This window comes from Artemia sp. Qi Xiang Cuo, chromosome 10 (assembly GCF_049724085.1).
Source record: "Artemia sp. Qi Xiang Cuo chromosome 10, ASM4972408v1, whole genome shotgun sequence".
Taxonomy (NCBI): Eukaryota; Metazoa; Arthropoda; class Branchiopoda; order Anostraca; family Artemiidae; genus Artemia; species Artemia sp. Qi Xiang Cuo.
This window is the reverse complement of record NC_142803.1, coordinates 4,652,181-4,676,675: the sequence shown is the minus strand read 5'-3', so window position 1 is coordinate 4,676,675 and position 24,495 is coordinate 4,652,181. Positions and strand designations below refer to the sequence as shown.

The 24,495-nt window shown below is 35.8% G+C and overlaps 3 protein-coding genes across 3 annotated transcripts in view; 2 read left to right on the top strand and 1 right to left on the bottom strand.

Annotated features, from left to right (window-relative positions):
* The window catches only part of LOC148947385 (uncharacterized), a 66,461-nt gene extending 60,653 nt beyond the window's left edge, over positions 1-5,808 (top strand). Inside the window, exons 3-4 of the mRNA XM_089095830.1 lie at positions 1,787-1,876; positions 5,006-5,808. Coding sequence (XP_088951956.1) covers positions 1,787-1,876; positions 5,006-5,010 — 95 coding nt within the window. The 3' untranslated portion in view covers positions 5,011-5,808. The remainder of the gene's footprint in view (positions 1-1,786; positions 1,877-5,005) is intronic.
* LOC148947383 (uncharacterized) overlaps positions 1-24,495 on the bottom strand; it is a 278,197-nt gene that overhangs the window by 193,443 nt on the left and 60,259 nt on the right. The window lies entirely within an intron of this gene.
* The window catches only part of LOC148947384 (DNA-directed RNA polymerase III subunit RPC2-like), a 56,705-nt gene continuing 54,357 nt past the window's right edge, over positions 22,148-24,495 (top strand). The window contains exon 1 of the mRNA XM_089095787.1: positions 22,148-22,231. Within this exon, the coding sequence (XP_088951913.1) occupies positions 22,190-22,231 (42 nt within the window). The 5' untranslated portion in view covers positions 22,148-22,189. The remainder of the gene's footprint in view (positions 22,232-24,495) is intronic.

Here is a 24,495-nt window from a genome sequence, read left to right as displayed (position 1 = left end):
CCCTTCGAGTATTAAGACAGGTCATTGGTTTTGCATCTTTCAAACAGTGAAGAATATTGAATTTTTTGATCCTCTTGGCCCATCATATAAATTCTACACTCCACACATACAACTTTATTGAGAGCAGTGGGAAAACTATTATTCAAAATCAGAGGAGAGTACAGGATTTAATGACTAAGACATGTAGTTTTCATGCACTACTCTTTTTCATGTTCAGATGTCGTGGCTATACCTACAAGCAGTTTCTCAGCATTTACCTTGATGTTCCTCGACTCAACGACTTCCTAGTGGAAAATATACTTTCAAATGTGTTTAATATTGATTTTAGTGTCCTACGAATAAAATGTTCTAAAAATGTATGTAAAATTGTTTATTAATAAAAATAATGTACATATTAAAAATGACTTTTCTACTCTTTAGATTTCTTTTTCTAGTATGTATAGGTATTTTTCGAGAACAACTATTGCAGAAAAATCATCTGAGTTCACTGCATACTGATCCTGATGTCCTTTAATATCAGGGTTACATTTTCTACAGTATAATGTAACTTAAGTCTTATCATATTTCTTTGTATAGCCAATGACATAGTCAGTTACCTGTTAGCGTTCAGACAGTGAAGGTCTCTGGGTGTGAAATGAATTTGGATTAGCTACGTCACTTGCCCAAAGGACGCTGCTTGGATAAACAATTTGGATAATAAGTTTTGACTGATTGCGATTGCTGAAAGTGGGCCCTAAGTAATATCTGGATATTACAAATTACGGGTCATTGCGAGTAAGTTTCCTTTCATGACTTTTTAAGGATTTTCGAAATTGTGCGCCATTATTGTTGAAAAAATAAGAGATGGCTACATCACTAACAAAAGAGCATTTTGACTGGCGAATGGATGAGTTAACTGCTACGATTTCGATGCTACAAAAAGAAAATAAGGTATTGAAGACAGAAAATAACCTGTTAAAATTGGAACTGATTAAGGTGAAATCGTCTGCACTTCGAGTGGATTTACATACACAGAGAAACAATATTCTGCTTCACGGGATCGATACGCCAAATGAATCTGAAAATCTTCGTGATACAGTAAAAAATTTCTTCGGAAAAAAACTTGGGATTGCAGATCCTGATCAAATAGGTATCAGTGTTGCGTATAGGGTCAAAAAATCCACCGCGTCTGATGATGGTGTTGGTCCTAGTCTGCGGAGCGGTAGGAAAAAAACAGTTGAGCCTATTTTCGTGCAGCTCAAGAATTATGATCGCTCATTGATTCTTAAAGAATGTGGTAAACTAAAGAAAACGGGCTACAACGTGTCAACTGACTTACCTGCTGAATTAGGAAAGCGAAGAGAGAAATTATTGGCTCTCGGTTACAAGCTAAAAAATGCAAAGGGAGCAGAGAAGGTCAGTGAGACTCGTGTGGTCCAGCGTAACGTGAAACTCTGGCTGGAGACAAAAAACTCAAAAAGCTCACAGCAGTGGGTGAAATACGATGATGACTGTTTCGATCCGCTAAAACTGTTTGCCAAAAATGACCCAGAGGAGGTTGTTTCCGACCAGTAGTTTTGTCTTTTTATTTCCGATATTTAATTTTTATGTAAGTGATATCGTGAGAAGTTTTTTTTAATTATTGTTGAAGCCGCACAGTAATTCTGTTTTAAGTTGTATGACAGTGAAGGATGTAAAGCGAAAATTTTTTTTTATTCATTTTTTGTTTCATATTTGTTCAATTTTTTTTCTCTTTTTTCATGTTCCCAAAATTCAAGGTATCTAGTTTGTTTTTGTTTCCTTTCAGTGTTCCATCAAGAAGCTCAATCGGGTATGTTCATTGCTTTTTACTCCTCGCTCTTCTGGAATTTTCACGAAGGACCGCCGATTGCTGTTGGTAAGTGATGACTCTTTCTTCAGCTTCATCCCCGAGAGGTATCAGAGATTTTGATATAGATAGATTAAAGAATTTAGAAGAGTCTTATTTAAATCTCAAGCTTATTTTTGATCAAGAAATTGGTCAAGAAAATGATTTCCATTTGTTTGATAATAAAAATTTTCCTAAAAGTAAATATGTAATTTCTAATTTAATTACTGGGAAGTCTTCCGATTCTCAACTTTCGGTATTTCATTTGAATTTCCAAGGACTGTATTCCTCATTTTCTGACCTAGAGTCGACGGGAGCTTAGACCAGATTGTATAGGTCTATGTGAAACATTTATTACACAACAAACCGAAAGCCTTTTGGATATTCCAAGTTATAATGGCCATTTTATCAAAAGAAAATTAATGAAAATGGGTGGTATAGTAATTTATATCTACGACACAAACATTGTTCAAATTAGGCAAGACCTTACACAAGATACTAACCGACTTTTCGAGTTGTGGTTCTGATAAGTATTACGGTACCCAAATAAAAAAAATTATTTTATTGCGGGTGAAATTTATCATTAAACGTCAGGGTCAATGCCTCAGTTTATTGAACATATGGCTCAAGTTCTGGAGCTATCACACCGTCAAAAAAATGAGCTTATTCTCATGGGAGATTTTAACATTAACCTCAGTATTCCGCTAACGGCTGAAGCTGCAGATTTTCTAAATAATATGGCAGGTTCAGGCCTATACCCTGCTGTTACGATTCCAACACGGGTTACTGAGAGTACGAATTCACTTATCAACAACATATTCAGCTCATTGCTCCCAGAGTCGGTGGCAGTCCTCGTCAGCGACACATCAGACCACTTCCACCTTTATGCAACACTCAGCCTTTCAGAACCAGCTAAGATAAGGTCCCGAATCAACCCTATGTTAGCGATTATATGTTTAACAGAGGAAAACTGGAAGAATTTAAAACAGGAACTAGAGCAATTAAACTGGGTTAACGTAATGGAGGTTCAAGATGTAAACGAAGCATTTGGGGCATTTCACTCGGTGTTCTTGGATGTATACAGTAGATGATGCGTGAGAAACCCGAGAACTAATAAACGCAAAAAAGACCAGCCAATTAGCCCCTGGATGACGGATTGTCTTCTGGCCTGTGTGAATAAGATAAACCACCTTTGGGGAGAGTATAGACGCTTTCCGAGCTTAGCGCGGCTAGAGGAGTATGAACAAGACAGGAAAGTCCTTCGGACTGTGTTACGAAGAGCAAAGCGTGGCTACCTGCACCAAAAGCTGACGGAAAGCGGGAAGGATGGTCGAAAAGTTTGGCAAATTATCAACTCGGTTCTACGGCCAACCACTAAGTCTTCCACATTACCAGCGAAATTGGTCGTGAATGATGAAATTACCGAACCTACACAGGTTGCCGCATCACTGAGTACATTTTTCGCAAATATCGGCGATACCACAGCAAATTCCGTCGGGAGACCATCTAAATCACACAAAGAATACCTTGGCCCGAAGTGTATGAAATCAATGGCAGTGAGTCCTGTAACACCAGGTGAGCTCGAATTACTCGTAAAAAATTTGAAGGGCTCTTCTGCTTCAGGTTTTGACCTGGTCCACACAAAAACACTGAAAGCAGTAGTGACGACCATTGCTGAGCCGCTAACTTACATTGTAAATCTTTCATTAGATAAAGGGGTTTTTCCTGAAATGTTAAAAAAGACAAAGATAATACCTCTTCACAAAGGTGGAAGTCATACAAACACAGAAAATTATAGACCAATCTCAATCTTATCAATTTTCTCGAATGTCTTTGAAACGCCAATGAAAAACCAGCTTTACCAATATTTAGAGGCCAAAGGCTTTTTTAACAGCAGCCAATTCGGGTTTAGGGCTGGCCATTCAACCGAAGACGCCCTTAGTTCACTAAGTTTATTCGTAAACAGAATCCTAGATTCGGGTGCTTTACCTGCAGCAGTGCTCCTAGATATTAAGAAAGCGTTTGATACCATGCACCACGAAATATTACTAGGAAAGCTGGGTCATATTGGAGTTCGTGGCCAAGTCCTAGATTGGTTTAAGTCTTACCTGGAAAATCGTCGAATGTACACAGGAAATGACCATAAAAATGATGTCGTAGTTAACTGCGGGGTGCCACAGGGCTCTAAATTGGGACCTGTATTGTTTCTTGTTCACGTAAATGATCTTCAGCAAGTACTGACTCCTGTAAGTCGTAGCCCTTATTGCTGCAAACTATGACACCCACAAACGACGCCGGGGTCTATAGTAGATGCCGAGGACGAACTAACGGCATTTGCGGACGATTCACTTATGGCAAGCTCAGAATGGAACATCAAGTCTCTCAAAACGAAGCTACAAGACATTCTTCAAGAAACGTACCTGTGGATGGACGCAAATCGTCTAGTTATCAACATTGACAAATCGAGTGTTTTATTTTTTTCACGTATAGATTTGCTGGCTCCTGATGCGATTGGTATTGAAACCTCTCGTTGACTTATCAAGAGACCAGAAAAAAGACACGTTCGTTACCTAGGGGTTTTAATCGACGAAAACCTCTCGTTCAGACATCACATAGCAAGTGTCGAGACGAAGCTTTCCCTAAAAAAATACTGATCCTGATTCACATTGAAGTTATCAAGCCTCATATTCAATATTGTTCTACGGTTTGGCAATCTAATTTCAAGACACATTTACAGAGACTAAACTCAGTTCACAATAAATCACTTCAAATTTTAGGCCCAGCACCGAACAGACTATCAATGGCATCACTTTACAGACTATCTTGCACCGTTTTTTTTAAATATTTTTCAGGAACACTCTCATCACCATTTAAAGGCTTATTCACACTAGCATCGCAAATCCATAGTTTAAATACACGATCTTCATCAGACATTTATATACCCCAGACACTGACAGCTAGGTCGGAATTTTCTCCTAGAATTGCGTGTGCTAGAGAGTGGAATGCACTTCCGCAAGAGCTGAAGTCATATATGTATCTCGGTTCTTTTAAAAATAATATGAAAAAATATCAAAAAGATTAAATATTTATTTACTAGATTTATTTTATTATTATTATGTTTAGAATTTTTCGATATTATTATTAATTATCATATTTTAGTTTGATACTTCAAGGGTCGTGAGTAGAGGAGAAGTTGTGTTAAATTTATTGTTATTTGATGGCGGTTCGGGGTGGAAATTGGAGAGGACAGGAGGCCACGCTGTATTTAGAGTGTGCAATTATTACGGGCCCAAACGTGCATCAATGCACAAGGAACTGAGTTAAGTGTATTTTTATATTTTTTTTTTTTTAATTAAAACCCATATTGAACTGAACTGAACTGAATGGTACTATTTTCATTCGTATTGTAAAATTCGCGCGTTTCAATTTGGTTATTTGAAGCAATGTCACATACAGTGTCCTCAAGTGGTGAATCAAATTCTGTAACAGCCAAATAAAAATCAGTATGCTTATCATCATAGTAGCCATTGTCTTCACAACTATGACGTAGAAACCAAATTCTTTTTTTATTCCAACAGTTGAATCGTAGACGTGGTTCCTCCTCCCAAAACAATGTAAAACCAAGACAATACCAATCTCTTAACAATAAACTAAAATCACGTTTAGGATTCTTTCCAATCATACCAGGATATGTATTCTCTCATTGATTACATTTATCAGTGACAATTAGAGCATAGGTGTCCTCTAGGGTGAGAGTCAAACATCTCTTCAAGACAGGAATTACAACTTTAATTTGTATTGCATATCCTTTATGCAATTTATACGGGTCGCATAATCTGGACTTTTCATCATACTCGTCAATAATTTTACAATTCTCATGAAAACCAGCTGCCCATATGATGACCAGCTGCCCAGTGTCCACATGCATAGTGGACATGTATAGAACATTTTTTCATGTGTTGACACTAAAACTGAGCTATGATCAACAAATTGAGCGGGATAGAGAGAGGAGTAAATCCTCTTTTACCAAAATCTTTCTCGTGAAAAAAATCATAGTCTTAAATTTCTAAGGTAGTGTGATCAAAAGCAAATCCACAATATCATTTTGTCTTGTCGAGATTAATGTGTCAATAAATTGTCTAAATGCCTTAGTACCACGACGTAAAAGCATCATACAGTAGTCTAATGATGGAGAATTAGTTTTCATTATATCGACAAGCATTCCATGAGAAAATATCTTCCAATGAAGAGATAACTTCAGAAAATCATCATATAGAATCAAACGTTTTTCCATAAACACAAGATTTCGTATAATTTTGTCTTTCTCAAATCTATCCATTTTTTAGAGTCCTAACGCTCTCCCAACGAACTTCAGAATACCCAGGATTCTTTTTCTACTTTAAAAGTATATGCTAAAATACTATAGAAAAATATCTTTGATTTAGAATTAATTTTATTAATTATAATTACAATAATAATAATGACGGATACGATTTATTTTCCTCGATATATTTCACTATGGTATCTAATACAACTTGAAGTCTATTTATATGCACTGTATTTAGTTTCGCTGCAAAGCATAATTGCTCCTCCAATTTAAATTTGCTCACTGATATCACATATCTTGCATACATATCGTCCCATTGAAAGCTTAGTCTATATCCTCGTGTAATTTCCACTACTACGTGTGGTACTCTCGTCTTTGTATCATTGCTGTTGTTATCTACTCCCCTATCAAGCTCCAATAGTGTAAACATACCACTCATTTTTTTTGCCAATATCTTGCCAAATAATATTGTATAAAAATAACTGTTCTCCCTCTGAATTTAATTCTCTTACTAATATGAACTACAATGAAAATCACTCCTTATATCGAATCTGATTGCTATAGATTGCTTGCTATAGCATCATAGCTATGATAATCGAGTCACCATATATGGAGTTCCCTCTGTATCCATTGTCTCTGATTGGTCCAGAAAATGGGCGTAGCTGCAGAAACCTGTCTGGCAGGTAAATCTGTCTTTGTAGCTGAAGAAAATGGTCTAACAGGTCTTGTCCTGTTGAAACTGCACACATTCTTGTATATTTCCTTGTAGGTTCAGTGGTAATTAATACGATACTACTAATTTTGCTCAAACAAAATAGCGACTTTGCAAAAGAGTGGCTATCATAGGCCTTGTAGCTATATCTCCTTATTTGGAAACTTGACTAAGCAAAAGTTCAGAAAATTGCCTCTAAAATCCTCAATTTTAGCTCAAGTTCGTTTCCTGCCATTTCTTTGAATCTTAAAAAAATATCTATTATTTTAGACAGACACTCAATTATTTGGTTTGAAATGACCAAGGAGTCCCAGTCATATAGTGAGTCACTAGTGACACAATATAAATTTTTCGTGCATTTTTACTTTGCGGAAACAAAAATATTATTCTTTAACTGTCAGTGAAAGCAATTAGGTTTTTGTTATAGTATTTAACAGTAGTGAGCCATCTAGTACTTTCAGGGGATATTTCAGGAGATATTGCATAATGTCACCAAACACGTTATATTTTGGAGGTATAAAGCGACCAATCATGTTATATTTGGAAGTAGACATTCAGGGACGAGAGTTTGTAATGCAACCAGACTGGTTTCTGAGGGAACACCTATTTCCTGGGCCAATCAGAGATATTGCTACTAACGGTGCTCATATATTCATATATAAGGTCCAAACCTTACAATGAATTACACAAGACTTGTCGAACATGTTTTTCTAAGTTCGATAGCAAAAACTATAGATCGTCAAATTTCGTATTCAAAGGTGGTTACTTTGTAAAAATACGAGTTTTGGCTCGGAGGCCTTATAATCATGTTTTTCAGTATAAATGAAGATGCAATTAGTTTTTTTAGATCAGTTGAAAAAAAAACTTTAAAAAATAACCTTTTATTGTTAAAGCTGTTCATTTTCCAAAGGAGAATTCTAAAATAATCTTGGTAAGTGGATATATGTATTATTTCTTTATATTCAAAACCTTTTACATATAGTTACCTATTAGGTATCTATCATTTGGATTTTATGAAACTATTACATTAATCAATTTCAAATTCATATGTTTATGTGATAGCCAACCAGGTATAAGGGTCTTTATAAAAAGAGTTGCTGGAAAATCTCTTATTTAAAACTAAAATTGCCTCTTATCTGGGTTTTATCAAACTGATAAGTTTATCTGGCTCGAATTCACATGTTTTATTGCATCCATTCAGATATACGCTATTTGACTTCGAAATCTTTTTAGGTAGATTACAGACATATTTCATTTATAAGACTAAAATTGAAAAATGTCTCTCCTTTAAATATATACAATATCGTTAAGGTATTGGGATGAGCTGAGGTTTTGTGGGGGGGGGCCGGGGGACGGTGTACCCCATTTATATTCTGAATAAATATCGAACGGACCTAATAATCAAAATAGTGTTATTTTATGTGCTGGGAAGAGCTTTGGTTTTTGCGGAGTGAGGCTTAGGATTATTGGGAATTAATATCAAACATCCATTATAGTCAAAGTTGTTTTTTTCTTTAAGTATCGTATTTAAAATATGTTTTATGAAATCCGTTCAGATATAGGCTATTTGGTTTAAAATGCTTCTTAAGTACTTTACAGAAATATCTTATTTTTAAGACTAAAATTTAAAAATACGTCGCCTTTAAATATAAACAATACTGTTAATATATTAGAGTGAGCTTCGATTTTGGGGAGCTGGGGGCGCTATCCCCCAATTAAAATTCTGACTAAATATCAAACGACGCTAAGAGTCAAAATCGTGTATTTTCCCAATATGCTACACAATTAATCCGAGCTACAAAATTGCCATTATTGTCCACGAATGATTAAAAACTATTCTCAAGCTATAGTTATCGAATTATGAGACAAGAAGGTGTGTGTGTGTTTTAATTATTGGGGTATTTGATTAAGAAAAAAGAGGGTTGGGAAAAAAGAGAGGGGATTGGAAAAAAAGAGGGGGATAGTTAAGAAAAGAGAGGGTGATGGGACAAAAAACTTTAATCATATGTCTGCCTCTTCGCGCATTTATCAATTAGACACATGGCCTTGTAGCACTTACTGACGTTATGAAACCCGTTTATTTGTTAACATTACATTCCCAATATGCTACACAAATAAGGAAAATTTGACCCTTAGAAATTAACATTGTGAATCAGTACCAAGAAAACTTAGGCTAGATTCTGCTACAAAGGTGATGATAATTGGATGGTTTTGGGGTCAGTGCCCTTCTAAAAATTCCTCTATGTCCAGCCAGGTTAATATTTTGTGTTCCAACTGCACAGGCATCATGTGGTAACATTTTGGTAAATTTTTCCATTCATGGAATATTGAGATAGCTAAGAAATAGACCTACATCTCCATTTAGAATTTCATGCTGAATCCAAATATAATAATCATTAACTAATAGTTTGCCGCAAAGAATCAAATTTTATAAATCTAGTTCAAGGATATTGTCAGTTTGTTTTCTTGCTTATTTGCCAGCAGATAAAATAATTGGATGTTCTGAAATAGTATTTTCTGGTGCAAAGTGCTGGAAAATTTTCAAACTTTCTACTAAAATGTGTATTTTTTTTTCATTTGTATCTCAGATTTCTTTGTAGGAAAGCAAATAATTTTAAAATAAATATTATGCCCCCCTCCTTGGTGATACCCCTGCCCCTGACTATGTCCCTGGGCCTTGCTTTTACCAATAACTAGATTTTGAATATATGAATACAAAAAAATGATTTACTTATAGAATATAAGCTATTCGGAATTGATTTTGAAACTGAATTCAAATTAATTATTCAATTAATCGAGTTAATTTTATTTAATGAATTCAATGTGAAATTAAATTTGATTAATCAATTACCAGAATTGATTTTTGTTCCATGAACATATTGGATCCAATGAAAAGTACAAGTGGGTTTTGCAGAGTGAGCACATATTAATGAAATTCAGTTATGTTTGTGTTGTGACTGAGAATTTATGAGTTGACCTAGCTGAGAAGGGCGCCATTGGAGGAGCTCAGGATCCCTCTCCCTCAGTTTCTGTCCCTAGAACAGAATCAAAATATGTTTTTTGGAAACATTAATTAACTTTGGAGGGTTGCAGGGGACACCTTTGGCGCCCCCACAACTCAGTGCCCAGGGCAGCTGCCCCCTGTGCCCCCCTAGTTCTGGCCTTGGTTTTGATCAGCTATCAGTGAGATTTAAGTCCATTCCCAGCAATTCAGCACATGGTAATAGTCCTCTTCCTCTCCTGAAAACGGACCTTGATACTAATCTGTTTTTCTCCTGCTTTTCCTTGAGCAGCAGGATCGCTGCATTTTTTCTAACTTTTCCTCAGGCTACACCAAACACAAGAGTATAAATTTGTATTTTTAGCACTCTGGCCTCCAGTGTCTGATCTCAGATCTCCAATAAAAAGTTTACTGTATGTCTGTCACACAAAAGCATATCAGTGTTAATAAAAAAATTATTTAATGTAGGGGCAGTTTTAGGGGGGGCCAGGCGCCTAGCCCCCTATAAATTTCCCAATATGGTACCTCCACTTCACATCCAGTTTTATTTATTTTTTATTATTCGGTAGGTGGTGCCCCCCCCCCTCAACCACTGATTTAAAGCAGCCCATAGCAGTGTTACTCTTCCAACACACTCGGAACTTTATATAGTAATTTAATACCTAAAGACCATACTCAAATCTCCTCAGTTTAACTGGTTAGGCCTAGGCCTATGTCTATTTGAAGAACAAATCAGTACAAAATTTGTCAACTCTAATTTTCTCATATTTTTTAGGGCCAGTAGTGCAGAGATCTTGATATTGTCCCACTTATCTCATACAATCTTATTGAAGATTATTACAAAGCTTCAAATTCAGCCAGCCGGCAACTCAAGAGAAGCTACAGCTTTTTGGTGGAGCAATATATTAACCTGGAAACCGTGCATATTTTAGAAGTGGAAGGACTTTTTGGAAATAAAGGGTTAGTGATAAAAGGGAGTTGCTATTGCAGTTTTAAAAAGAGGGACAAGCCACATTCAATCAAAGTCTATCTTTCATGTGACAGTCAGATTATCAACAGTGCTTGTTCATGCATTGCTGGAAGTGTTTTTTGCAATCACCTGGTGTTGCTCTTGAGAATTATCAGTTTGATGCAGTCTGAAGTACAAAGAAATCCCTGCCTCCCTGAGCTGCACCGAGATGCCTCAACAGTGGAATTACATGAGAAAGCGGGATCTTGAGCCACAAAAGGTGATGGACATTGACATTTACCAAGTTCGAGAAGGATGACTGTCAACTCAACAAACAACTCAGCTATATGACCTGCGAATCAGTCAATATGATTCTCTCAGTCTGAGATTGTGATTTATGCACCTTAGGTTTTCCTTTGACCCGACTGTATCTGCATTTTCATGTAGAACAGAGTTTCTGTTATATAAGCTTTATTTTTGTTAATGGTTTTTTATAAAGGTAAATATGATTCACAAAAGCAATTTTATTTTACTCTCAGAAACAATAACGTATGTTTAAAAATTATATCTTCAAATGTAAGCTGTTCCTGGACTTAGGATCCTGAGATGGCTCTCATGTGAACATTTTGATGATGAGAAAAACCTTTTTCTTTGCATTTCTCTGTTCTTCCTTTGGGCAGCTTTCTGGGCTTTGAACTGGGGAATGCAGTAGCTGACCTGTTCCATGCGTGAAGCATGCTGTGAGTTGCTGTTTTGACTTGCATCTCAGAAGTTTTGCTTCAGGACTACCAGTACACATGCCAAGGAATAAGACAACAAATAACAAGTTCCAATAAAGCAAAAGGGGTTGTTGTACAAGTTTACTTAAGGTTTTACATGGCTTTCATGGTTACAGCGGTCAGTAGCGTACATTAGGGGGGGGATAGGGGTGATCTCCCTCCCTCTGAAATCTGGTAAAGTTTGTCATAAATGCCTTAAAATTGGAAAATTTTCCAGTCCAAAGGGGGCAACGGCGTTCTTGTAATGCCTTAAATTGCTTATTCCAGACTGTTCAAAAACCCTGGAACTTATCATCAGTTGCGTAACTAAGGATGGGTTGGTACATTGCACCAGAGGAATTTTTCTTTTATTGGTTTTGTAATAGAGACTTGAAAATGCATTTTTAACACAAAAATTAAGCTTTTTGGTACTGGAAGTGCCATTCATTAGCAATCTTCACCATCCAATGGTCATCAAAATAGTATGGTTGGCACAGAAGATTAGGTCCTGTAGGCGGGAGGCATTAAGGAGCCAAAGAGTAATTACTTGTTCATAGAAAAAAAAAATGCACACTGTAGTGGTAAATCCAAAAATGTAGTGCTTCATGCCAGAAAATACTTTTTTATCCTTGACTATTCACCAACTTCATTATGAGCAGAAAAAAAAAAATAGAAAATGACATTTCTTACTAGACATTTTCTTAAAACTTAGACTCTTCACACAACACTAGTTTTAAGATAATTTAATCCTCTAAGATAGGTGTAAAAGAAGTAAATATATGGAATAGTACACTTTTTAGTTATACATGGTTCTAAAGTTTCCGCTGCTTTGCGGCAGAAAGCACTGCTTTCAAACCATCTTCTTGCCCAAAATAGATATATTTACCACTTCAAACCTCAAAATTTTCTGCACAGATTTGACTTAGTCCGCACATTTTTGTCGTCCCTTCCTAAGGTCCAAAGGAATTAGGATGACCTTGCCTATAATTAAAATTGCTCGAGACAAGGAAATACTTTTTACTTCTTCCCCCCCCTCCTTTCATCGTAAATCCTGGATCCGTCACTCCAATTAATGCCATTTTTTGCTTTCTTGACTACTATATTATGTAGCCTGTCACCCCCCCCCCAAACGAAATCCTGGCTATGCTGCTGGCTCTCTCAGTTCCAGATTGATGCAAGCACTTTAAGTTTGAAGTCCAAGGCATGCTAAAACTTGTATTTTTGTGTTAAGTAGACCTTTAAAACAGGATTTTCTTGCAGATCTTTTGAAAGACGGCATCGAAAGAGGAGAATATTTCCAGGCCAAGCTTGTTCAGAATAGATTATTGGAATGCCCAGTGCTGTCAACATTGACCAACCATTTACAAGTAGATGATCCTACTTGTAGTATTTTAACCAATCTCAGTGTTGTAACCAGTGCATTGTTCAAGGCTGCTGAGTTTCCTGATGTTCCTGTGTATGGGCGTACAGGTAGTTACATGTTGACAAATCCTGATCCAAAACAGCAGAAAGTGATAGACTCCTTAAGAGTGTCAGCATCAGAAGCCAAAAAAATTGAAAAAAATTCTTGCAGAAAGACTGATAGTGAAACATGGGTCCGTGCTCGTAAGTTTTGACTTACCTCCAGCACATTCGGTTTGGTGGTGAAAAGGGTCACTCCTTGGAGCAAAAAATCAGTTTTGTATTTGCAGATAGAAATTTGGATAGAAACCCAGCTGTAAAGTGGGGCAGGATGCATGAAGCAACTGCTGTTTGAATTTACAAAAAAATATGAAAAAAAGAGGAAGGGATGTTGTGGTTATGGAGTGTGGGATTGTGATACCAGCTGAGTACTGGCTTGCCACGTCTCCTGATAGACGTGTGTTTTACCAATGCGAAAGAGACCCACATGGCATTATTGAAGTCAAGTGCCCATATAGTCTTTGATACACAACTGAGGAACAGTTTTTAGCTGAATGCCCATACCTCACATGCTTGAGAAAAGACCACCACAATTATTATCAGATCCAAGGGCAACTTGGCATTACTGGACTATCATGGTGTGACTTTGTATTATGGACATAAAATGTTATAATAATACAAAGGATACCTTTTGATAATGTTTTTTGGGAAAATGAAGTCAAAACTCTGACTGATTTCTATTTCCAAAATTATCTGGAATACTTGTCTGAGCTTCTGTAATTTGAGGTCCTTTGATTAATGTGATAAACCTTTTCGATGTATCCAGAAACCACAAAAGAGAACCCCTCACAGGCACCAGTTACGGAAAAAAATTTCTTTGCGAACAAGTTTGAGTTGAGTTTCGCGATGCTGATTGGTTGACGCTCAAGTTTCAGTAACGGTCCATGTTGCAGAAGCAACACTTCGGAAATGTCGAAGTAATGTATTTTGAGTTCCTTTGATTTTTGTGATTCAGAGTTCCTTTGATTTATGTGATTATGAGTTCCTGCGAATATAAGCATTCTTTTTTTAACCTATATATATATATATATAAAAGAAACCTAACTAAAACCTGTCTTTCATCAAAAATTCGGCCACTATTCAAATCTGTTGTCTTTAATTTGGCTGGGTACTTTATTTTAAGTACAAATTGATAAATTATTCTTGTTATTTCCTTTAATGCTGTTTTATTTGGTAGAGAAACTGTTGCAGAATACCATCTTATAGGGCATACAGAAATAATTATATACGGAGCCTTCTGGTGTATAGTTAGACTTCAGTTGTTTCCATGAGAAATTGCCTTTTTTACAATGCTTCTAATTTCATTCCAATTTAATTTCTGCGTTTTCTTCCAACTGTTGTTGAAAACTGTTCCAAATACTTTGGTTTCTTCTTTGGTTGGTACACCATGCACAAAATCTCTATCCTCATCTCTGAGGCTTGAACTCTCAGATTTTGCTTTATTTATTTCTACCTTGAAAATCAAGAAGGAACACTTGTGCCTCTAAAGAGGAGACCCACCACAATGTTAAGCGATTTCCGGTCCTAGTGGTTGCAGAGAGACAGCAGTGATCGTATTTTGTAGCCCAAGCTCCAACTAAGAAACGTGCAAAATTTCACCTCCTCCAGACTTTATCTTCATGGGTAAAAATGGGCTGGAAGTTTCGACCCTCCGACCACAGCCCCCCTTTAACGTTGTCCGATTGGACTTAAATTTAGATGTTAAGCATTCCTAGGGGCCGGGAGCTTATCCTCGAAATTTCAGCTCAATCCGATCACTCCTTCCCTGTTTTCCAAAAAACAAATATAGCCACTTAAAGTTCATTTCTCTTTTTTTATCAGCCACGCCTACAGGCCACAGTTGGCAACGGATCCGGGTGAATGAGGACTCATTTGAAGCGGAATTCGACCTGTTAGGGCCTTTTGATATTTTCAGACCAAAAGAATTATCCCCTTAATTATATTGACGAAAAACCTCGTTTTCCTATAAGAGCCCATGTTAATTTGTCCCACCATACCCGCCCTGTAACGTTGTCCAATCAGGTTGAAATTTAGAGGATAAGCTTTGCTGGGGCCTGGGAGCTGATCCTCAAAATTTCAGCTCAATCCAACCCTCCCTTCCCTATTGTTCAAAAACAAAATATCAAGTTTTGTGGGGATTTGCTTGCGTCAAAAATAGATACGAGAGACTAAAACACCATAACTAGCGTCTCTGTGGTACAATGGATGCTGTTCCTGACTGTCAGGCGGAAGATCCGGGTTCGATTTCCTGTGAGAGAAAATTTTTTATATATTGAATTTGAAGTTTAAAAAAGAAACTCAGTTTCTTTTTTAAATCAAATCCATTAAATCCTTCAGCTCAACAGGCGTCTCCAGCAGAACATCACAGTCGGCCTTCAGGTTACAGGTAAGTCTCCACTGCTTTGATAACATGCTGTATACCCACATGCTCGAAGAAAAGTTGAAAAAAGAAAATCTTACTGTGCATTTGATTGAGTATTCAGGAATTAAAAGCCTTAACACAAGAATTTTCAAAAACGGGGGGTTTGGGAGGCGGCAGCCCCCCAACATTAACACCAGAAAAGATAAGCTAACAGTTAGTCAAGCAATAATAATTAATAAAATTTAAAAAAACGTGCAGAAATTATTTTAAAAAAAACTCGTTTTTATACAAATTTAATGAGGCTGAGTCACCTGTTCGAACCTTACCAGGTGCTGGGATTTGGATGTGTTGTTGAGGGGCTGCCACCCCCCAAACCCTCGCTTCTGTATATGAAATGGGCTGTGCTCTCTTCAACGCCTCGCTCTTTACGCTAAAGTTTTTATTGTTTAAAAAAGAGTTGAGACAAAGTCAAACTTTAGCATAAAAAGCGAGGCGTTGAGGAGAGCACAGCCCCTTTCATATACGGAAGTGAGTTCTCTTCTTCCAGATACAAAACCAGCATAGAAGTCCTCAGTGTTGAAATGTCTAGAACATAATCTAGTGTAGGCATCTGAGATTTGGAACAAGGGACCTTCATCTCTTCGAATCTTCACAAGCCACTCCTTTCTCAGATCCTTATCACTTGGAAGCTTGTGAAAGGAAACATGAAATATAATTCCACTATTAGGATGATAGTTGTAACAAGGGCTGATGAGCGGTCAGATTTTCAACAATCCTCAGGGCTTATCACTTCCCAAAATCTCTCAAGTAGCCTTTGTATCCCTAATCAGTTAATTAAAAATAGAACTGCAAGCTTGAATCCTCTTTAGGGGGAGGAAAACTAATTTTTGACCTGGAACATATTCCGCATTGAAGGGTAGGAAGTGATAGCCCCTAAGGATTGTGAAAACTCTGACTGGATCATTGACTCTTGATTGTAGTAGTGTTCTTGCTCTGCTCAGCGACCATGCAAGTTCAGTGACAACCAAAAGGGTGAAGGGTAAAAAGTATGGATACCTCTGGGTTTTTCAGAAATATAATTTTTTTCATTCCGTTGAAAGGGGATTTTGATGACAGGGATTTGAAGCCTTCAGTAACCTATCACTGGGTAACTTTACAACCCTTATCCAAAATTTTGTCATTTGGACTGTCCTATAACTTTTAAGAGACCATAGTCCAAGGTCTCCCTTAAGAAACTGGGTATGGGTCATTTTTATGCAACCCGTACAATCTCTTAAAATAACCTAGCTGAACGCTTTCTAACTGGGCAGCGTTCTCATGTCCCCAGATCTTTGTCCCGTAATGGAGAATCGGCATATTCTTAGATAAAAAAAACCTCTTATGCAAAGACAAATTCTTTATTCCACTCATTTTATTCCTGAAAAGTGAAAATGTTGCAGCTCTTCCCCTATTTAACGCTTTGATAATATGAGAACTCCATCCACCATTACTTTGGAAGATAAAACCAAGATACAAGATAAACAAAGTCAAATTTGTAGGGATTTCAAACAACTGTAAATAGGTGAATGCAGTAGTGTAACTAAGGGGGGGGGCAATAAGGGGCAAATGCCCCCTTAAGGAATTTAATCGGTACATTGCTCCGGAGGATTTTTTTTTTTTTTTTTAATAAAGAGACTTTTAAGCTTTGTGGCACTGATAGGACAATTCATTAGCAATCTTCGCCATCCAGTGGTTGTCAAAATAGTATGATTGACACCAAAGAATATAATCTCAATAAAGCACAGGAGGTTGGGTTGGTATATGAGAACAGCGTCATAAAATTAGAAAATTACAGCACAGCCAATTCAAGAAAATTTGGGAGGGGTACAAAAACTTCCCTTCGGTTTTCTTTTTTGATTTAGATACTAAAAACGTAATTTTTCAAAACCAATTCACATGTTTGCCCAAAATATTCAAAGAACGTGAAAGAACTTTTTTAGAAAAAAATGGAGCAATTTTTAGAGCAATTCACAGATCAAGATGGATCTTAATTTGCTCTGAAGTGTAAATTTAGATAACTAATGTAAAGAAGAAAAAGATACTTTCAAATTCTCCTCTTCTGATTTATAAGTAATATTGTAAGATAAAGGTAACACAACTTCATCAGAACCCATCAGCATTCAATTAGATAGATGAGTGAATCAAACACTCAATTGTGGTACTCTTTTATCTTACAATATCAACTGGGTAATTTAGAATAAGTTGTAACTCCCTCACAGTAATCAACTCACCCCCCTCCCACTCCAAATCCAACATAGGGTACAAGCACCAAACATGATAAATATGGCTGAAACTGGCACTATTCCTTTTTAAAATGAACAGCTGTGGATTTAGATGCTTAATCTCAATGCTTTTCAAGTCTATTTCATAGAGACCAAATTTACTTACTCAGAAAGGAAGGTAGATTTAAAATATATCTAGCTAAGATACACAGTTGTTTAGTAGAAGAGAATGTATTGAAACACCAGTAAATTGCACAGAGTGAAATGATAAAAAGGATAAAGCTTCAAAGTGAACTCAAAGTTAAATAGAGATGTGAAGCAAAACAAGTAGCTCTGAATCATTCCATTCTGAAAATCAAAAAGTTAATTCATAATCCGGGGTGTTGTTTGGGGGGGGGGGGCAGTCCCCCCCACATAATTGGGAGAACAACATATTTAAAAAACCAGGGCCCTTTAGTATATGGATATAGACCCCTCTTTTCCCCCTCCCCAACAAAAATACTGGAGTTCATAATTTCTGTGAAATGTAAACATTATTTGCTTTATGATACAAGACATGAAATTGGTATTAGCATTGTAAATGCTTGGCATTATAGGGAGGAGGCTAATCTACCATTGTTTCTTAAGGCTAAACCTTCCATTCATTTTCAGGAACATGCAAGGGGAGAATTTATCTTTCAGTTTTCTTAAGAGGTTTTACACTGCTAACTGACAGAAATGTAAGTAAATTGTTTACACTATTTGCTATCTTGAAAAGGGGTTAGGTTAGGAAAATAAAACTTTCAGTTATGAATCCAGGGCCAAAACCATACTTTGGAAAGGTATTACCAAGCTTCCACATTAATAATCTTATGATTTCTAAGTCTTAGGAATTTGTCTGCTTGACAGTTCTATGGTCTATAACATTTGAGATTTCAACAAAACAACATTTTACCTCAGGGACAGGTAGACTAAATTATGTCATAGGAAGGTATTTTGAAGTACCTGCCTCCACTCCTTCCCCCTCTAGAGAGCAGTGATCTTTGATGACCTTTCCAAATCTTTGTGATCTAACAATGAAACCTTGCAAAACAGATCTTCTTCTTTAATTAAGTACAAGAAACCTATTTTCACCTTCACAACTTAGCTCAATCCATATTCATGAGGTTTCAAAGATCAGCAAATATATTTCCTAAATTTAGAAAAAAAAGATTGATATGGCTTAATATTCTACTCAAATAATAGGAATTGCATTTTCAGAATTAAAACCAGAGAAAAAGAAACCGATGACTGAAAATTAAGGTGATATGTTGTTTTGTCAAAATTTCAATAGGTATAACCTGCCAAGTAGGCAAATTTCTAGACTTGGAAATCAGAAAAGGGTTAAAATGGAAGCTTAGTAATACCTCTTTAGATTGTGTTTTTGGTCCTGGATTCATTACTGAAGGTTTCATTTACCTGACCCCTTTCCAAGACAGCAACAAGCAGTTAAACTAGAATTTTTCTTTCGGATAAAAACCAGTGGATGTTGTTTGAGGATGGCAGGGGAAAAAAGAAAACACTAAGACCATAACATCCTTCCTTTATAAATTAAAATAAACTTTAATTATTACCCTAAATTACAATATTTTTTTCAAATAATTTGTAAAAAATAAATTATAATTACGCCAATGCATTTGTAATTTTTGCCCCCCCCCCCCCCAATAAATTGCTGGAATAAAATTATACTTTAGCTACTTTTGGCTCTGATGAAAAGGAGCTAGGTTTAGAAAATGAAATTGTGAACGATGGATCTACATGCTGAAGTATGTCCCAGGATGGTCTTTTGAAGTACCTACCTCTACTCCTTCTCTCTCTAGAGGGTTCTAAAATTTGTCTACATGAAAGGTCTATGCTTATTGAACTTTAGAAGAGTCAAAATTTTACATAAATCGTTATTTCTCACTTTATTATTCTCTTGCTTTATTACTTAAAATTCAATTTTGTTAGTTGATTATAATTTTATGCCATGGTTTTTTTTTAAAAATTTATGACATGTATTTGCATAAATTTAAGACCTTATAACGAGGGATTGAGCAAAGTTGTAAAGCTAAAAAAAATCTTTGTTGTACTTTATTTAGGCAGAAGATCTATTTTGCAAGGTTTAACTTTTATAACACACAGATTTTTAAAGGTCATCAAAGATCAGGGCTCTCTAGAGGGGAGAGTGAAGATAGGTACTTCATAATATCTTCCCAGGACACATTTAAGCCTGTAGACCCATCCCTGAAAGTTTCTTTTTCCTAACCAAACCCCTATCCAAGATAGCCAAAAGTAGCTAAAGTAGAATTTTACCAAAAAGACAGATGGATCTACAGGCTAAGGTATGTCCTGGGATGGTATTTTCAATTACCTACCTCCACTCCTTCTCCTACTAAAGGGTCCTGAAATTTGCCTACATAACAGGTAGAACCTATTGAAATTTGACAAAACAAGTCTTTACCTTAATTTTCAGTTATTGGTTTCTTTTTCTCTGGCTTTAGTTCTGAAAATAAAATTCCTGTTATTTGAGTAGAATTTTAAGCCATGTCAATGTTTTTTTTTTAATGTAGAAAATTTATTTGTGTATTTTTAAAACCTTAATACTTGGGCTTGAGCAAAGTTGTGAAGCTGAAAATTTTGTTGTTGTAATTCATTTAAGCAGAAAGATCTATTTTGCAAGGTTTCACTCAAGATCAAAGGTCAGGGCCCTCTAGAGGGAGGAGTGGAGGTAGGAACTTCAGAACACCTTCCCAGGACATACTTTAGCCTGTAGACCCATCCCTGAAAGTTTCGTTTTCCTAACCTGTCCCCTTTCCAAGATAGCCAAAAGTAGCTTTAGTAGAATTTTATCAAATGCTGGAGCTATGCCCCTGATGGGAACAAGGTTAAAAAAAAGAAATTTATCAATTATTCCCCCTTTGTTACTGTTTCTAAATGTAAGAAAAAGTGCTATTACAACTAAATCCTAAAACATGTCAATACAACTGGAACTTTTAGATTCCTGAATTTATACTTTCTCAGCATGATAGTTGTCACCCAGACAATACCCCTCAAATTTTGATTGGGTAAATTTTTGACAGTTCATATCATTGACTTACATATAAAGTAAACATACTACATGATGCCTTTTTTATGCTCTTTCCAAATATAACAATAATTTTTTTCAGAAATGAATTTTACCCCCACCTCTATATATATTAATTCAGGGTATATATTTGCACAATAGGGCAGTGGGGGTAAAGCTTTTTTCTGATAAAAAAGAGAGGTAATCTTGAAATCTACCCCCCCCCTTACACGAATTTGCAAATAAATACCCTGAATTGGTATATATAGCCTAGGGATGGGGGTAAGATTAATTTTGACAAAAATTATAATTATATTTGTTAAGAGCATAAAAAAGGTATCAAATAGTATTTTTACTTTATTTGTAAATCCATAATATGACATGCTGTAAATTTACATCTGATTGTCTATCAGATTTATACTGGGTAGGCCTAAAAAAAGAAAACAATAAGACCATAACAGTCTTCCTTTATAAAGTGTAATACACTTTATTGATTACATTACCATAGTTTTCTTCATATTTATCTATGTCTTAAAAAATATTTATTCAAAAATTCCTTTGAAGTTCCTATAGGCCTATAGTCCAGGACCATATTTGGAGCCACTAGGAGAGGGTGCATTGCCTGCACAGCATAGGCCTAAACAAGCATATCAGGCAATACCACAAAGATAGCCCTTTTAACTACTAGTATTACCAACCCACATTTTAAACACATTTAAAAAATACTTATTCAATAACTTCTTTGAAACCTTTTACAGCCTACCGTGATTTTTATGGGTACATCAAACCTGTATTAGCAAAGGAACAATAAAAAATGGCCTATATAGTTCAGGACCATATCTGAACCATTAGGAGGGACGTGCATTGTCTGCATAGCAATAGGCCTAAACAAACTTATCAGGCAATACCATGTAGATAGCCCTTTTAACCACTAGTATTACCAACCCAAAGTTAAATTACAGTCTAGGCTACTTTTTAGTTCATTTGACTTATTTACAAGTCAATCAGGCTTTTTATAACCTATAACTCACCAAATACTTCACCAGGCTTTGGAGCTTAAAATGCTATGTTAGGGCTAAAGTATAAAAGAAGATTTTTTTAATTGCTCTTTCATTTATTTTTAGGTCTTGGGATTTTTTTCAAGATTCTTTGCACAATGGAACACAACAGTACTGTCATTGACGAGACTCGAAAAAGACCACAAAAAGTAGACTTTTGTTGTTATTTTCTTCTTTATTCCTATTAGAGATGAGCGATTTTTACCAACAACATGGCTGCCACGAGTAGTTCTTTTTCTATCCGAGGGTGGCACTTCAAAAACGAATAAGGTCTATAGTATCGACTGAAAAGACCCATCTGCTGAAATGGAAGAAGATACAGAAGAATCAACATTATCTGATAGAAGAAAAGAAAAAACTCTAAACCAAAGGTGGACTTGCTTAGCAAAAATGGAAGACGGAAATTTACATGAACCTATTAAAGCTATTGAGGTGACATTTAAAATAAACAGTCGTTAATTATAAGTTAGCCTTGCTGCAAGATTTTCAAGTAGGCTAAGGTTCTAGATAAGGGATTTTTGGCTATTTTGGAAAGAGCTAGGCCAGAGTTAGTGGACTGAAATCATAGCCTAAATTGTAACCTAGAAAGATGTTGTCTATTTCTACAGATATCTGCTTCTGGTAAAGTTCTTCCAAATCATATTATTGACTTGCACATAAAGTTAATATACCACTTGCCTTTTTGTATGCTCTTTCCAAATAGGCTAATCATTTTGTTGGGAATGAATTTCACCCCCCCACATATATAACAATTCAGGGTATATATTTGCATATTAGGGGGGGACAAATTTTATTTCTGATGTAAATGGGAGGTAAATTTAAACTGTCATGATGTCATTCTTCTTTGGTAGGTAGCCTATATAGGCTAAGAAATTCATTGGTACAATTCTAGTTTAAGGGCTGGGCACACATAGGCTAGCTGATTTTGGGAACCAATTTCAGCAGCTCAGTGGATAAACAATTGCAGTACAAAAAATTGGTACTTGGGCATTATATGGGCCTTTACAAGGAAACCAGCCATGAAAAGCCTATTTTTGACAGGTTAGTTCAAGACACCACTATACAGTAGTAATGCAATGCTTAGTGGGTTTTTCAATGCATTTACACTATTTAAACTGTTGTTTTTTGGGGGGGTTTAGGGGGAGAAAAAGGTACCTAGGTTAGGTTATGTATTTAATAGGCTATATTCTATGCTTTACTCCCCCCCCTAATATGCAAATATATAGCCCAAATTGGTTTATAAACTATTATATATTTGTCCTATTTTATTTCATTAGCATTAACCTAACTTGACTTTTTAGTTAGGCCCATATGGTGCCCAAGTGCCAAAAAATTTATTGCATCAGATTTTCAAAACTAAAAATCATGGACACAAATATTTGTTTAGAGTTTATCAATAGTTGCATGATAGATCTCAGCTTAGTTATCAGCTCATTAGTGAGTTCTTTCACCACAGACATCTCTGGCTCACTATTTATTTTCTATTTATTGTATCCCTATTTTTTGTGATGATTACACTGAAAATTGGCACTGATTTGGTCAATCAGCACCAAAAACTAGAAAATTTTTAAAGCTCAAATCAACACAAGTTTCTTTTAAAATTGTTGCTGCTTTGGAAATCAGTTACATGTGCCCAGCCCTTTTTAGTTTAGTTACTTCTCACTATCTTGAAAATGGGTTAGGTTAGAAATAAAAACTTTCAGTAAATAATCCAGGGCCAAAAACATACTCTGGGCAGGTAGGCTATTATCTGGCTTCTGTGTTAACCATTTTCTTATTTCTAAGTCTTAGAAATTTGCCTACTTGACTGGTCTATAACTATTGAAATTTGGTAAAACAATATTTTACCTTAATTTTTGGTTATCAGTTTCTTTTTCCCTGGCTTTTGTTCTGAAAATACAATTCCTTTGATTTGCATAAGTTTTCTGTGTTTATTTGCATATCTTTAAAACCTTATAAATTGAGATTGAACAAAGTTATGAAGCTGAAAACAATTTTGTTGTACTTCATTCAAGCAGAAGATTTATTTTGCTTGGTTTCAATTTTAAAATGCAGATTTTTAAAGATTATCAAAGGTCAAGACTCTCTAGAGAGTGAAAGAGTGGAGGTAAATACTTCAAAATACCTTCCTGGGACATACTTTAGCCTGTAGACCCATCCCTGAAGGTTTCATTCTCCTAACCTAACCCATTTCCAAGATAGTGAAAAGTAACTAAACTATAATTTCACCAACAAGCTACTTTTTGCTATCTTAGAAAGTGGTATGGTTAGGAAAATGAAACTTTCAGGGTAGGATCTATTGACTAAAATATGTCATTGGAAGGTATTTTGAAATACATACTTCCACTCCATCTCTCTAGATGGTGTTGTCCTTTATTTTTGTTTTGTTTATAAAACTGAAACCTTGCAAAATAGATCTTCTGCTTAATCACAAACTTTGCTCAGTCCCAATTTATGAGGTTTCAAAGATCTACAGATAAATTGTTTGGATTTAGAAAAAATTTCTATCTGTATTAATTTATTTCTATTTTTAACAAAAATACAGAGTAAGCCATGGTCTTGTTTCATTGAAAGTAGGCGATTAACAAAACAACAATAACCAAGAATTGGAACCCTAGGTAATGATTTGTGCCATTATAACAGATAAACTCCTTAGGCTGAACACATTACAAAAATAAACAAATACACAAAGAGAC